This window comes from Patella vulgata, chromosome 2, assembly GCF_932274485.2.
Source record: "Patella vulgata chromosome 2, xgPatVulg1.2, whole genome shotgun sequence".
Lineage (NCBI taxonomy): Eukaryota > Metazoa > Mollusca > Gastropoda > Patellidae > Patella > Patella vulgata.
Window position 1 is genome coordinate 73,711,569 of NC_065880.2, and position 13,358 is coordinate 73,724,926.

At 33.0% G+C, this 13,358-nt stretch overlaps 1 protein-coding gene across 2 annotated transcripts in view; it reads left to right on the forward strand.

The window, feature by feature from the left end:
* The window catches only part of LOC126811771 (neuron navigator 2), a 341,849-nt gene that overhangs the window by 267,972 nt on the left and 60,519 nt on the right, over positions 1–13,358 (forward strand). Inside the window, exons 8-12 of one of the 2 annotated variants that reach the window (XM_056098693.1) lie at positions 1,368–2,491; positions 5,447–5,506; positions 6,436–6,491; positions 7,515–7,538; positions 7,899–7,973. In XM_056098693.1, the coding sequence (XP_055954668.1) occupies positions 1,368–2,491; positions 5,447–5,506; positions 6,436–6,491; positions 7,515–7,538; positions 7,899–7,973 (1,339 nt within the window). Of the gene's footprint in view, positions 1–1,367; positions 3,041–5,446; positions 5,507–6,435; positions 6,492–7,514; positions 7,539–7,898; positions 7,974–13,358 lie in introns of both variants that reach the window. The other variant, XM_056098694.1, reaches the window with a different exon arrangement.

A 13,358-nucleotide genomic window follows, 5' to 3' on the forward strand; every position in this document is an offset into this window, starting at 1 on the left:
GCATTACTGACGTAATGAAAGTCTACAAACTTGAGCAAACTTCAGTTCTATTTGATCGTTTAGTGCCTCAAACTCAAAAATAAAAGACAGTATAGTGTATAGCGTCCAAGACAATATTTCTAATACTTGTAAGACTAAAATATTCATCAGATCCTAATATTGTCTAGTTCTCGGATAATAACTATTTATTGAACATTTGTCACTTTTTTGCAGCACAGTTATGAACAACATCACGCTGGAAATTATTCTCAGTGTTCTACTTATTATATGCTGAAAGTCTAGAAACTTGAGTTCTATTTCATGCGCATTTGATCATAAGGTCTGTCATTGAATCAAGTGGTGTGGTTTCAAATCCCACATGTACATGACAAGGAGTAGCATTGCCTGTCCAACCTTGTGGGTTTTCTCTGGGTCTTCTGGTTTCCTTCCACTGATAAAGACCCCTGCGCACAAGAGAATTACTGAAATAAGGTAGAACTATGTGTTAGTCCTGAAATGACCTAATTTGCGGCAAGTGGATGTTAAATCTCTCTCTCTCTCTCTCTCTCTCTCTCTCTTTTTCATCTTTCAATCTCCTTATATTTACTGTAAAGTCCATCAATTCTAAGCAAAGTTGACAGTTAATCATTGCATATTTTAATAATACTAGCTAAATCCTGCGTTGGTTGAAACATTTTGAAGAAACATGATTTTTTACACACACGATCTACGACTGCAAAGCAAAACATGCAATAGAAGTTGCTGATGTCAGCAATTGATCCTGAATTGAATAGAAAGGTTGATATTAATGATATTCTATAAACATGTAATCTAAAAAAATCAGTCACTTCGATGGCTTTTATTCGTTGTGTGAATTAAAAACTATGTTAGAAGTGGTTTTCATTATTTGGTATGACCTTTCACGTTTCAATTACTAGCATTTATATGAATAATATAATATAAACAATTACAATATTGTAATTTAACTTCTTCCTGAATCTTGAAAATGATCTTTTAAAACTTGGTTATAATGAAATGCAGTTTAATGTCATATACTTTCCTGCACCTACTGGGTATACACCAGTGTGCTATGCGGAAAATTAAATGGAAGCAAGTTTTTATTTCCATTGGAACAACCAAACACTATTACTAGCCATTGCGCTCCATCCTGCACCACTGACAAGGGGAAACCACACTGGAAAAACTGGAGGAACTTCCTCAGCTTACATCAGGATTGAACCCCTGGGCACCTGGTTAATGAGCCAGTGCCAGAGCCACTGCAGCTCGCTGGTCATGTCTTTTTTCTGGAATCATGATGCTTAATGTTATTTTGCTGCTGGTTGATTTCCCTGATTATTATTTAGAATTATCTTTTTGATATTTTTCAGTTTTGATGACAGTAGTTCTATCAGTAGTGGTGACATCAGTGATACAATCGCCGAAATCAGCACGGATGAAAATCTGACTGGATCATCTCAGGGGGCGCTGTCTGATACCAATCCTTACAGTAGCCTAAAGAGAGGTCCAAAGGATCTTACCCAAGGAATTCATGTCAGTAACGGTCATGGAAGAATCCAAGGCAAACGACCGAACCTCGGTACAAGTGCATTCTTAGGTGGTGAATACAACAGTGACAGTAATAACCCTTATGGGTGGGGTCGTAAATATTACTTACCTCAAAATAGTAAGTTGTTAAGTAGTGATCCAAGCGATTACGCGTATCCATATTCAAGTTGCGATCAACACTCACAGTGGGGTAGAAGTGAACCCAGTTACGGTTCTTTAAGAAAATTGTCAAACTCAAGTCAGTCTGAATATGGTTATCGTGGCGAGAGTCCTCATTACGCGCAAAGTGACAAAGGAACGTATTCTCCGACACCGAGTGTTAAATGTGACTCCACAACAAATACTGACCAATCACATCTAATGGAGACAAGTTTAAAAAGAATGCAAACTGCTCGCGGAGCAGCACCTAGTAATGGTAGTGGCACAGGTATTCAGTATCGTCGGCCATTAAGTAATGTGAGTAATTCATCAGGAGGTAGCAATAAGAGTAATGGTAGCAGCAAAGGTTCCAACGCTGTTGGAAGTCGGTTAGCAAAACATGGTGTGGATAATGGAACACCTACAGGAATTCCCAGACCTGGAAGTGCAGCAGCTAAAATCTCTCTTAGCACACACAGTGACATGGGTCAAGATGCTTATGCTAGCAGCACTCTAGAACGCAAGAAGAAAGGATTGACAACAAGTAAGTCATCCAGTAATACAGCAGCTCCAGACTTCCAATCGAATACACTCGGCAGACGACGATTGTTTGACAGTAAATCAAGTTTATCGAAAGGATCTAACGGAGAAAATGGAGGAAGTATGTGTCCTTCGACTATCATCTCAAATCCTCACGCAACGTACGGTAAAGGAACAGACTTTAAAGGACAACAAAGTCATTATGTTAATCTTCAGCAACTGCAAGCAATGCAGCAGTGCACGCTGCAGCAACACGGCCCCGCTAGTGGTAATTATATTACTCTGGAATATAGTAGTCCTAGAAATTCTGGAAACAACTGGTTAATGAGAAATGGTAACGGTGTTATGAGTGAGACAGAAAGCATGGACTCCATCTCGTCGGCCACTTCATTATCAATCCAAGCTCAGATACAACAAGCTCGAGCCTTGAGTGGTGCTAGTGCTAGAATCCTCGCCCAGCAACGAGACCAAACTCAAAATCAAAACCAAAATCAGAATCAAAGTGGTCTCCATCGTTCCGATAGCATTAAATCTACCCAATCTGACATCCCTTTCACCCATCAAAAATCTCTCTCCGAGGATCTTCCTCGCACAAACTCTTTCTCTCAATTATCTGGTCCGTGTAGCTCGGCGACGGAGCAACTGGCGTCTCCTACGTCTGTTCACGCTTCGTCACGATTCACGTATCCTATGACCTTCACCTCTGGCATGCCTAGTAGTCTATCGCATCACATGGTTCACTCCAACACTCACCATGGTATGACCTTCAATAGCTTACCACTCGCCAAGGTCAACCGAGATGAAGATGGCATTAGTCGTAAGTCTTAGCTTTAGTAGCTGCTAGTATTTTTTTTTGTTTTTTTGTTTTTTAATCTTTAATTTGATGTTTTAGATTTTGGAGCATGTATTAAATGTTGTCTGACTTTGCTATCTTTCTACTGTACTTTTAATTGTTGCACGTTATAAGGAATGCTGTCTCATTCATCCAGACACTGCATAGATGCAGGTATGAAATAAATCAGAGTCTGGATGAAAAAGACTGTAGGAGTGGAGCCCTACTTGATTCTACCCATTGCAAAGATATTGAAAAATAATGATTTTGATCTTAACAAAAAAAAAATCATTTTTATGTGGGCAAAGTCGCAGTGTTGTCTCACTCGAAGTACAAATTACCAACCAAAAACAAATCTTAGGTGCAAATAAGGCTTGGATTATAATATATCCAATTAGGCAAACAAATCATTTTATTTTTAAAAGCGACTATTGTAAAAGAATTTGGTTGAATGTGAGCATGGATGATAGTTTTATATATAAATTTTTTTGTCTGCCAGGTCGTAGGCGTGTCTCACCCTAAGTACTAATTACCAACGAAAAAAATTTGTAGGTGCAACTAAGTAATTGGATTACAATAAATATTTAATTTTCGGAAGGGACTGTTATAACCGATTTTTGGTTTGATTAGGAGCATGGATGATAGTTTTATATGTTGTAGTATATCGTGATCTCAGTATAATTTATGCGAATGATATCGTGATTTTTTTTTGTCGCTGAAATCATTACATGACTCATGAAATTTTCACTTACATTACATCATTATCGCGATTTTATTTTATTGTGTTATTTTTGAAATGGTCGTGATCAACTTTTGGTTTCTTCGTGATTTATGCGAATGATATCGTGATTTTTTTTTGTCGCTGAAATCATTACATGACTCATAAAATTTTCACTTACATTACATCATTATCGCGATTTTATTTTATTGTGTTATTTTTTAAATGGTTGTGATCAACTTTTGGTTTCTTCGTGATTTTTAACTTTTTTTTTATAAAGTTTTATGCAAGTGGTGTTGACAGCTTCTAGTGGTGATCAATGTATTTTGATGTTAATCCGGATGATCGATTGATTTTTAGAATGAAAATTATTTATTTGTTATTGAGATCATTTTATTCTACTAACATTTGAAATATATTTCAAGGAATATTTGCAAATATAAATTCTGTTTACCAGAATCCAAACTGTAAGATTTTATCTAAATAAAATCGTAGTTTGATTTAGTAATCATGTAAAACTTTCTGACATTACAGCAAAAAGGAATACATCCTCATAAACACTGCCATAAGCATTTGACATTTTAAATGTACTGTGTCTTGGTGACATGTCTGCTTGTGCAGCTAGTGATGAGATTCTCGTATGTTTAGCAAGAGAAAACATATCGTCAAAAACTGATTTAAAGACGCCAAGTCTCCAACTCAATATATTCCATAATATTCGAGATTAAAAACATGTATTAGAATTCAATATCGATCAATTTCAATCAATATTGATGTTGTTACTTTGATGTGAAACTATAGGATCCTAATATCAAATATTTAAAACACAATGAACACTTTATAATCAGTACATAAGTCGTGTTCCCTATGGTTTCGAGCAGAACAGTAGGACATTAAACCGCATTTCATTTCATTTCCTATGGTTTCAGGTGCCATTTGGTAATGAACAAATAAAAAATATCCTACAACAGTAAAGGCTAATTCACAAATGACAAAATAATAATTTAAAAAAGTGTAGAATGGACTAAGCAGGCGTAAACGTTAGAATTGAATATAAATCACTTTAAATACATTCATATTACATTAATATGTGCTTTTAGAACCATTTTTGTCTATTTCAAGGTTCCAACAAAGTGAGCAGAATTGATATGCATACATCTTCCTTCGGTATACAGGAACATGCTAACCAGTTATTGTATTGACTGCATTTTTCAGACAATATCTGATTTTTCATGAAATAATAAACACTAAAATATACTCAAATAGATTAATTAAGAAAAATCCCAAAAATCTCCTGTCTTGGATTCAATCTGTTTAAAAAGAGGCCCATCAATAGATTTTAGAGATTTAACTTTTACTTTGTAGTTTTCAAGAGATTCAAAATCAATCAAATGACGATTATCAGCTTTAAGCAAAACAATTTATATTTGCAAGTATTTTTGAATAACTGAATGCGTCTTTGCTAGTATTTTTGAATAACTGAATGCAAAACTTTTGTTTCCTAGTTTTTAAGATTTTATCAATTTATTAGGAGCATATGAAGGTGAGTCTTGTTGAAAATGCACGACTGTCAGCATTTCAATACTTGATGATAATCCGAATGAGAAGTTTACTTGCTGTGATTCTGTGCTGTGATGTTGTTATTACTAATTGTGTGTTTGTATCTTGTGCAGGTTTAACGAAATCATCAACTATAGATTACGCATATTTAAGCGATTATGCATATTCATCAGGTGAGTTAAGCAATGTCCCCAATATTGTTAAGTCTATCCATTGGATTACACATATCCAGTACATGATATATACAATGAACCCTAACCTACATTTTGTTAATGGTTAAGTATTCTAACATCCTAAGCTTTCTATATTGAAAATGTACAGTTTAACTTAGTAATGGTTTGTCATTCCATAGTGGAGCCCCAATATGGCTCAGTGATTAAAGTACTGGCTTGCTAACTGGAAATCTTGGGATCACTCCAAGCCAAACAAGGAACATTTGGATGTGACAAATAAACATGATCCTATGTACAGATGGAATTCGAAAAAATAATAGTCCCCAGTGCCGCTGTCTGGGCAAAATTCCCTCATAGTACACTGCATAGCTGTATCCATTAGCAGAAAACTAGGACATTAAACACCATTTCTTTTCATTTCTGTTATTGCATAGATTACCATGTACCTAAAAGGGGAATAACTCTTCATATTTCATCTTAATGAAATTCTTACAATTCAATAAACAATGCATTAGGGGACAAAATTAAAGCATTTTGAATGACTAACAATTGAAACATTTGTGTGAACTTTGATTTTTTAAAAATAATAAAAGATAGTCTTCAGTTATTTTTCTTTGTGAATATGTTTATACACTAACTGTTTGATGAATAAAAAAAATATGTCCAGATTTATTTGTTTTGATGTGTAATGTGTATACTACTAAAAATAGCTCATTCATAGCTCATTATCTCATGTAGAGTAAAAGTAAGTCATTCTTAATGAAAATAAAAACAACTACAAACCAATCATTACATTTCTTAGATTCATTTCTTATTAAATCTGAAGTAAATAAGACGTCAAAAATCTATTCTTGTCAATTTTTTTTTTTTAGTTGCTTTCTACTTTTGTTATGAAAATTTCATATAAATATGATGTTTTATTTTTGCAGTCCATGGATCGAACCTGTCTCTCATATCATCAGCATCTTCATCAGTTAATTCTTCTGTAAGTAAAAGACAAATAAACCTCAACCTATACTTTAATACAACTGCATGCATCTTATATAAATACCCTTTTCTATTAGTGTAGTGACGTCTTTATTAGCCCGGTAGGTGCAGAAAAAATGGACATTAAATCCCATTTTATTTAGTATAGTGAAAGTTGAGTTAACGAATCATTTAGTAAACATAAGTCAAGGGCTCTATTCATGAAATTTTAACCTAAAATATTTTAAGGATCCAACCTTTTCAATGGGTGAGAGCTCAAAATTTTACTCCAATTTTATCTCTCAAGCAATGAAAAAACTGAATTCTTAAAAAAAACAAACTTGATTTTAGATTTTGTGATTTAGACCCCAGGGCTATCCTTTTTTCAGTCTTAATTGCCAGTTATCCCTGAATATGGTTCACCTGGCCATAAAATGTGTTTATTAAAGTAATTCAGCATGATTTTGGGAAAAGTAACTGCATCTGATTTTGGGGAAAATTTAAAATTTCTCACAGATTAATCCACATTAATATATATTCAGATTGTTTATTTAAATTTAATTAAGAAAACAAAATCAAAAAGTTCAATGCTAGATAACCTCCCAAACTGATTAAAAATCAATTAGATTTCACAAATTTCAGATAGAACAGAATTGAACTATTTTTGGACTGATATTCTTATTAGAGATTCAACTTTTGTAATATTGTAGTTGGCAAGGTATTCATATATCACTCAAATATGCTGAGAGACTTTAATAAATGGCAAGGGAACTATAATACTTGGTATAATATAATTCATATCTGTCACTTTCACTATAGTAATGTAATGAGAAACAAATTTGCTTATTTCAATATACGTATAACTAATAATAACCTATGGCTTTATAACTCAGACATTACAATCTCTATGTAAATTGCATGTTTATGGCTATCAAATTTTTAAGTGTTTTGAATCGCTCTGTAATATTCAATTACAAATTGAAACTTGATATTTCTGAATTATTTTGAATAATTCACAAATCGTCTTCTTTCTGTTTTCTAGGCCGAGGACAGACAAGCGCACGAGGTTAGAAAATTTCTATCCATTTTGACGGGAAAATAAACAATTTCATTGGTTGAAGTCAAAATTTGACTTCTACCTGGACAAATTTGAAAGCTATACACAATTTGATTAACAATATTATACATTAAAATGGTGATGGTACTTGCTTTCACATTCGATTCAAAAACTACTTGATTCACTTTATATTTCATTTTTTATTCTCACTTTTAAATTGACAAGAATGAGGAAATTTAATATGTATTCCTATATTTTTTTGTGATTTTAGAAAATTTGGTAGTTTTTATTTTTAGGGAAATTAAAATAAAATTTAGAAATTTTATGAAATTTTGGTTTTGATTTTGAATTGTTTTACTTCTGAAACAGATTCGTAAATTGCGACGAGAGCTTGAAGGTGCCCAGGATAAAGTTTTAACGTTGAGTAATCAGTTGAATACAAACGTGAGTACCAAATTATTTTATATTATGCAAATTGTACACAATGCATGTTAATCTTACTTCTAATACAGTCAAATAGTACAATCCCCTGCATATTTTAATTTCATTTCACCTAAATTTAACAAAACAGCAAAATATTTTATACTATGCAAACTATATACACTATACACAGCACAAATTATTTTACACTATCCAAATTTGTTAATCTAATTCAATACCCAGTATATTTTGATTTCATTCACCTAAATTTAACAAAACAACTAAATATTTTATACTATGCAAATAACACACACAATACAAACCAATCTTTTATATTATATATTTTGTAAAATGAACGCAAGCACATGGATGTCATGTCTCGTGTTCTTATGATTCAAGTATGGTTAAATTCCCGATAAATATGAAACAGGAATGTGTTCATCTCCTAATTCTAGTCCAACAGTTACATTATCCATATATCATTTTCTCATTCTCCTAGATTTAACAAAACAACAAAAGTATCGTAAATATTTCTCACATCAAAAATGAATTATAAAATGATTGCCTAAATACATGGAAATACACATATTCCACATAATATGAATAGAAATTATACATTCACAACAATAACCATCACAAGATATATATGATATAACTAGTTCTCTGTTATTTGATAAGACAAGGTATATTTAGATATATCTACTTCTCTGTTATCTAAAAACACATACAGATCATGTTCCCAAGTTATTGATAAATGTACATCAAGTTAGCTTCAATTAACAAAGTTGTCTCCCTTGACACACTAAACTGCCTATGAAATGTGTAATACCTTATACTTGTATTTGACTTTGCTTCAAGATGTTGAAATATATTCAGCTTAATTAATTAACTTTTAGTTAGTAATACAGCAACATTTAATGACATTTTATGAAAACTCAACATTATAGAGTTATCTCCCCTGATATGTTTTTTTTTTTTTTTTTTTTTGGGCACACTTGAAGCTTCTTTCTTAGTGGCTAAGACTTTTTACTTAATATATTTTATGCAGTTATATAATGTGACTGTATTTTAGAAAATCAGCACCTTTTACCTAAAGATTATTTTCATCCACAAATAGTATAACGACGAAAGGGCAATATTCCAAAATATGTGCTTCCGTTCAAGATTCAGAAATTTATCACTGAATTGATAAATGTTTGAATTAGATTTAAACTAGACTTTTTAAATTTACTTTAAATTTTGATATGTTATGAATAAAATATCTGTTAGAAAAATAATTTCTGGGTGCTTTGAATCTTGTCAAGATATGTAATATCTATTAAAAATAAACATCTGCAGCTTGGTGCATATGGTGAAGATTAAAGATTTAAGGTCATGACTTGAAAAAAGTTGATTTGATTCACACTGCAATACTTTATTTGATTCAAATTGCAGTCCTTTAAGTTAAAACCAGTACATATATTATCAGCACTATAGGCTGATATAGAGAGAAATTCAAAATATTGGCAATTTGTTTTTTAACAAATGAATTTTATGTGATGTTTAATGTGTTAGGTCTTAGACTTTTTGATGTAAATTCTGGTTGTTACGATTGGAGCGGCAGTGGCTCAGTGTGTAAGGTGCTGGTTCGATCTGTTGTTTCGGCAGAGAAATTTCTGGCAATGAACAGTGTCTAGTTGTGAAAAAAATTGAGTTCTGGCTGCTATTATCATCTTAGAGCATCCTAAAATATATAGCTGTATAGCACAGCATGCCAGATTGTTCTCGTAATATTATCTCTAAAGTTACAAATATGTACTTAAATAACTACAATGAAGTGTAACAAACCTTCGTAAAAAATGGGGAGGCTTATGAAAAAAATGAGTAGGCCTATATGAAAAACGAAAGAGCCAAATTATTATTACTTTATTTGTCAGAGATACATGATATCAATTTGGAAGGCAATGTTAGTTTTAAGTGACCATAACTGACGTTAGATTTTGGGAATCACGTGGGTAAGACGCTGGCTCGCTAGCCTGGAGGTCGGGTGTTCGATCCCTGCATTGGCCGAGAAAGTTCATCTAGATTTTCCACCGTGGTTTCCCCATGTCAGTGATGCAGGACGGAGGGCCTGACAAGTACAGCTGTCTAGTCGTTCAGATGGGACGAAAAACCGAGGTCCCGTGTACATATTGGCGTGCACGTAAAAGATCCCTTGGCAGTTGGAATTCGATATAAGAGTAGGTCACAGCGCCACTGCCCGGGCAAAATTTCCCTCATAGCACACTGTATGGTGTATGCCCGTCTTCAGTAGCCCAGTTTAGGAGCAGAACAGTAGGATGTTAAACCCCATTTCATTTCATTTCATTTCTGACGTTAGATTTGATTGATTTAATTGATTTGAATACGTTTGGAACAAAGTGTTTTTAATGACAGCATTCTTGATCGTGTATGGCTGTAAACTATATTTTTCCTTTATTATGGCATGTTGGCACTTTTAGACAAGTTGTAAGGTGTAGTCTGGTTCACCGCAATAAAATATTCTAATTTTATATCCAAAAAGCAAACTTTGTCCAAATCTTATCAGCCTTTTAATGAACATTAATAAAATATATCATGTCGATATTTTAAGACTGTACTTTGCCAAGATCTAAAGTCTTAAATGAAGTCGTTAATTATGTTTGATATCTGTGAGTTATCTGTTAAAAGCTTAGTAAGAAGAGGAAGGTAGATGTTTTATACACAACTAAAAATATAACTGGGGTTTATCTTGAGTTTAATGGAAGAGTCAATACAGATGATAAGACCAAGTGAAGCACTCACTCGATAACAAAATAGACATGCTATTTACACAGATTTTTCGGAAGACTTTGGTGTAGTGTTTGTTGAATAGTTTGGGGGGAATTTAAAACAGATTTTCAGAAAAATAAACTGAGTTACATAGACCTATTGTTTGATATTTACAGTGGAATAGTTAGGTATGACGGATAGACATTAGCATTTCCTCCAGTTCTTCAAGATTTCTTTTACCAATAGGTAGACTTGTGCATATGTTAGTCCGGAGATGACCTAGTTTGTGTCCAGTATATGTTAAGTCCCATTTCTCTCTCTCCCACTGTGTAAAATAAACATATCCTGCTCTGTGCATGACATCTGTCGATATTATTAACTTATTCAACTGTTCTGTGTTAAAAGATGTTCACCCCAATTTCATTTGTTTTCATAATATCAGAGAATCACTCAGTTCACCAAATCTAAAGTATGTTCAGTCTAGTGGCACAAAACATCAACTATCTACATAGAGAACTATGCCACATATTCTAATAAAACCGTGTCTAATTATATTCCCATCAATAAATCGTAAGACCTGTATTAATTAAATCTCCTATTTCTACCAAAAATTCCAACTATTGCGAAATATTTTGATCCTCCTTGAACAGAAGTTGAAATTTAAGACTAATTATTTGTGGTGTGCCTGATGTTAAATTGAAAGAGAAGATGTTTTTGTACATTAAAAGATACTTATCCTCTGCCCTATGTAAATAAACACATCGGCTATAGTTTATCAAACTCGTATACCACGCCTGTTACAAAGATATACCATGACTTTTTCAATATCACACAGGGATTAAACAGTAATAAATTGTTTGAAAAGTTCTCATGGTTTCGTGTTCATAGAGTTTAAAAATTGAAATTTGGGAAATAGACTTCATTGTTTAAGCATTTGATTTATGTTCAAGTATGTCTTCAATAATTTAAATAGATTTCACAGACCTATTCAATTTGATAGTGTGAATAATTTGAAATTTTATGTTTCATTCAACAATTATTAGTATCTTCACCACCGAGCAGCTTTACAAGCTGGATTTTGGCGCTTTACAAGCTCAGGAGATTATCAATTATTATTGTATTGTTACTCTATAGATGCTTGTTTTATATATGTTTCTTAAGATAATATAGTCATTCATCTTCTTAATCAACATACATTATTTTACTTTCAAAACTAAATCTTTTCTATATCTAATAATTAGACTTATATTACATACCGGGACTAAGAATGAAACATAGATCTAGTTGATGTTCAAATAAACAATGTTTTGACAACTCGCACACCTGTCACTCATTCATGAGGCCAGGTAAAAACATCAAAATGGTAAAATATCCCCTAAGGAAGCGTCAAGGAACCATTTAGCAGAACTGTATCCAATTCCAAATGATTTTCTCATTTTCTGTGAAAATACTTGATATTGTACCAGTACTATAACTAACAGTTATGGTCTACTAATGTTCACCTTTTCATTGACCATTACCAATAATACAGGTGGCTTCTAACTTTCTACTATTGCCCTGCAGTTGGAATTATTGCATCTCTCTCAGTGTGGAGTTGACCATTTATTCCCTGCTGTATAAATAGAAGATAGCTCCCCTAGCAAGAGATACTATTATATCCAATGAGAAATTTCATATAGTGTGGAATATATTGGGTTATTGCACATCAATAGGTGGGAAACTACCTGTCTGTAGCAAGTGAAACTAACTCAAATCCAATGAGATATTTCATAGAGTGTGGAATATATTCAGTTATTGCAAATCAAGAGGTGTGGTATAAGTTTGATATTGTCTTGTTGTATATGAGAAACGAGCTGTCTTTTGGAAGGAAGCTGTGATATATCTTAGATAGATTCCTGAAATAGATGTGGAATATGTCTTGGAAGTGTCAGAATTCTGAAAGCTGGCATTGACCACTGGTCAGCGTGTTTCATGTGCAATTACCTCTTAATTGCCCTGCAGCGGTTTTATGAAGTACCTTTTCACTAGAAGTATACTGTATAACAGAAGTGTGTTCAGCCTCATAAAAACTTGGTGAATGTATATGTATAGACTGAATAATGTACTGATGGGTACCGAGTTGATTTTTAGTTTAAGATAGGAAACTGAACAGGGATTTCAAAGTTGATTTTGTGGTTCAAGATTTCAAATTAGTTTTTGAACTGTACTACCAAGAACTAGCTTTTATTGTAAACTTTAAATAGGAACTATTATTGCAGTGTACCGAAGTTCAGACATCTTCAGATTGATAAAAACATTTGTTTTAAATAGCGATATCAGATTCGATATTGCTTTCATTTGAAGCTGGAAATAAACATCAGGATTAGATATTTCTGTCTTCAGATTTGCATTTCATATTTAACACAAGTTCCATTTAAATCTTGTAGAGGAATTATCAGTTATATTAGACGGGTAGAATTTTTTGAGGAAGTGATGATAAGGTGTTTATCGGTTAAAAGCTCTAGGTAAAGTTATGAACCAGCGATATCCTCATCAAGACTGTGTGTACAGGTATATCTACATACATATGTATATAACTCTTGTGAGATAAGTAAAAGGTGAATTATATTTTACCTAGCGGACAGTTTTTATTACATCAAC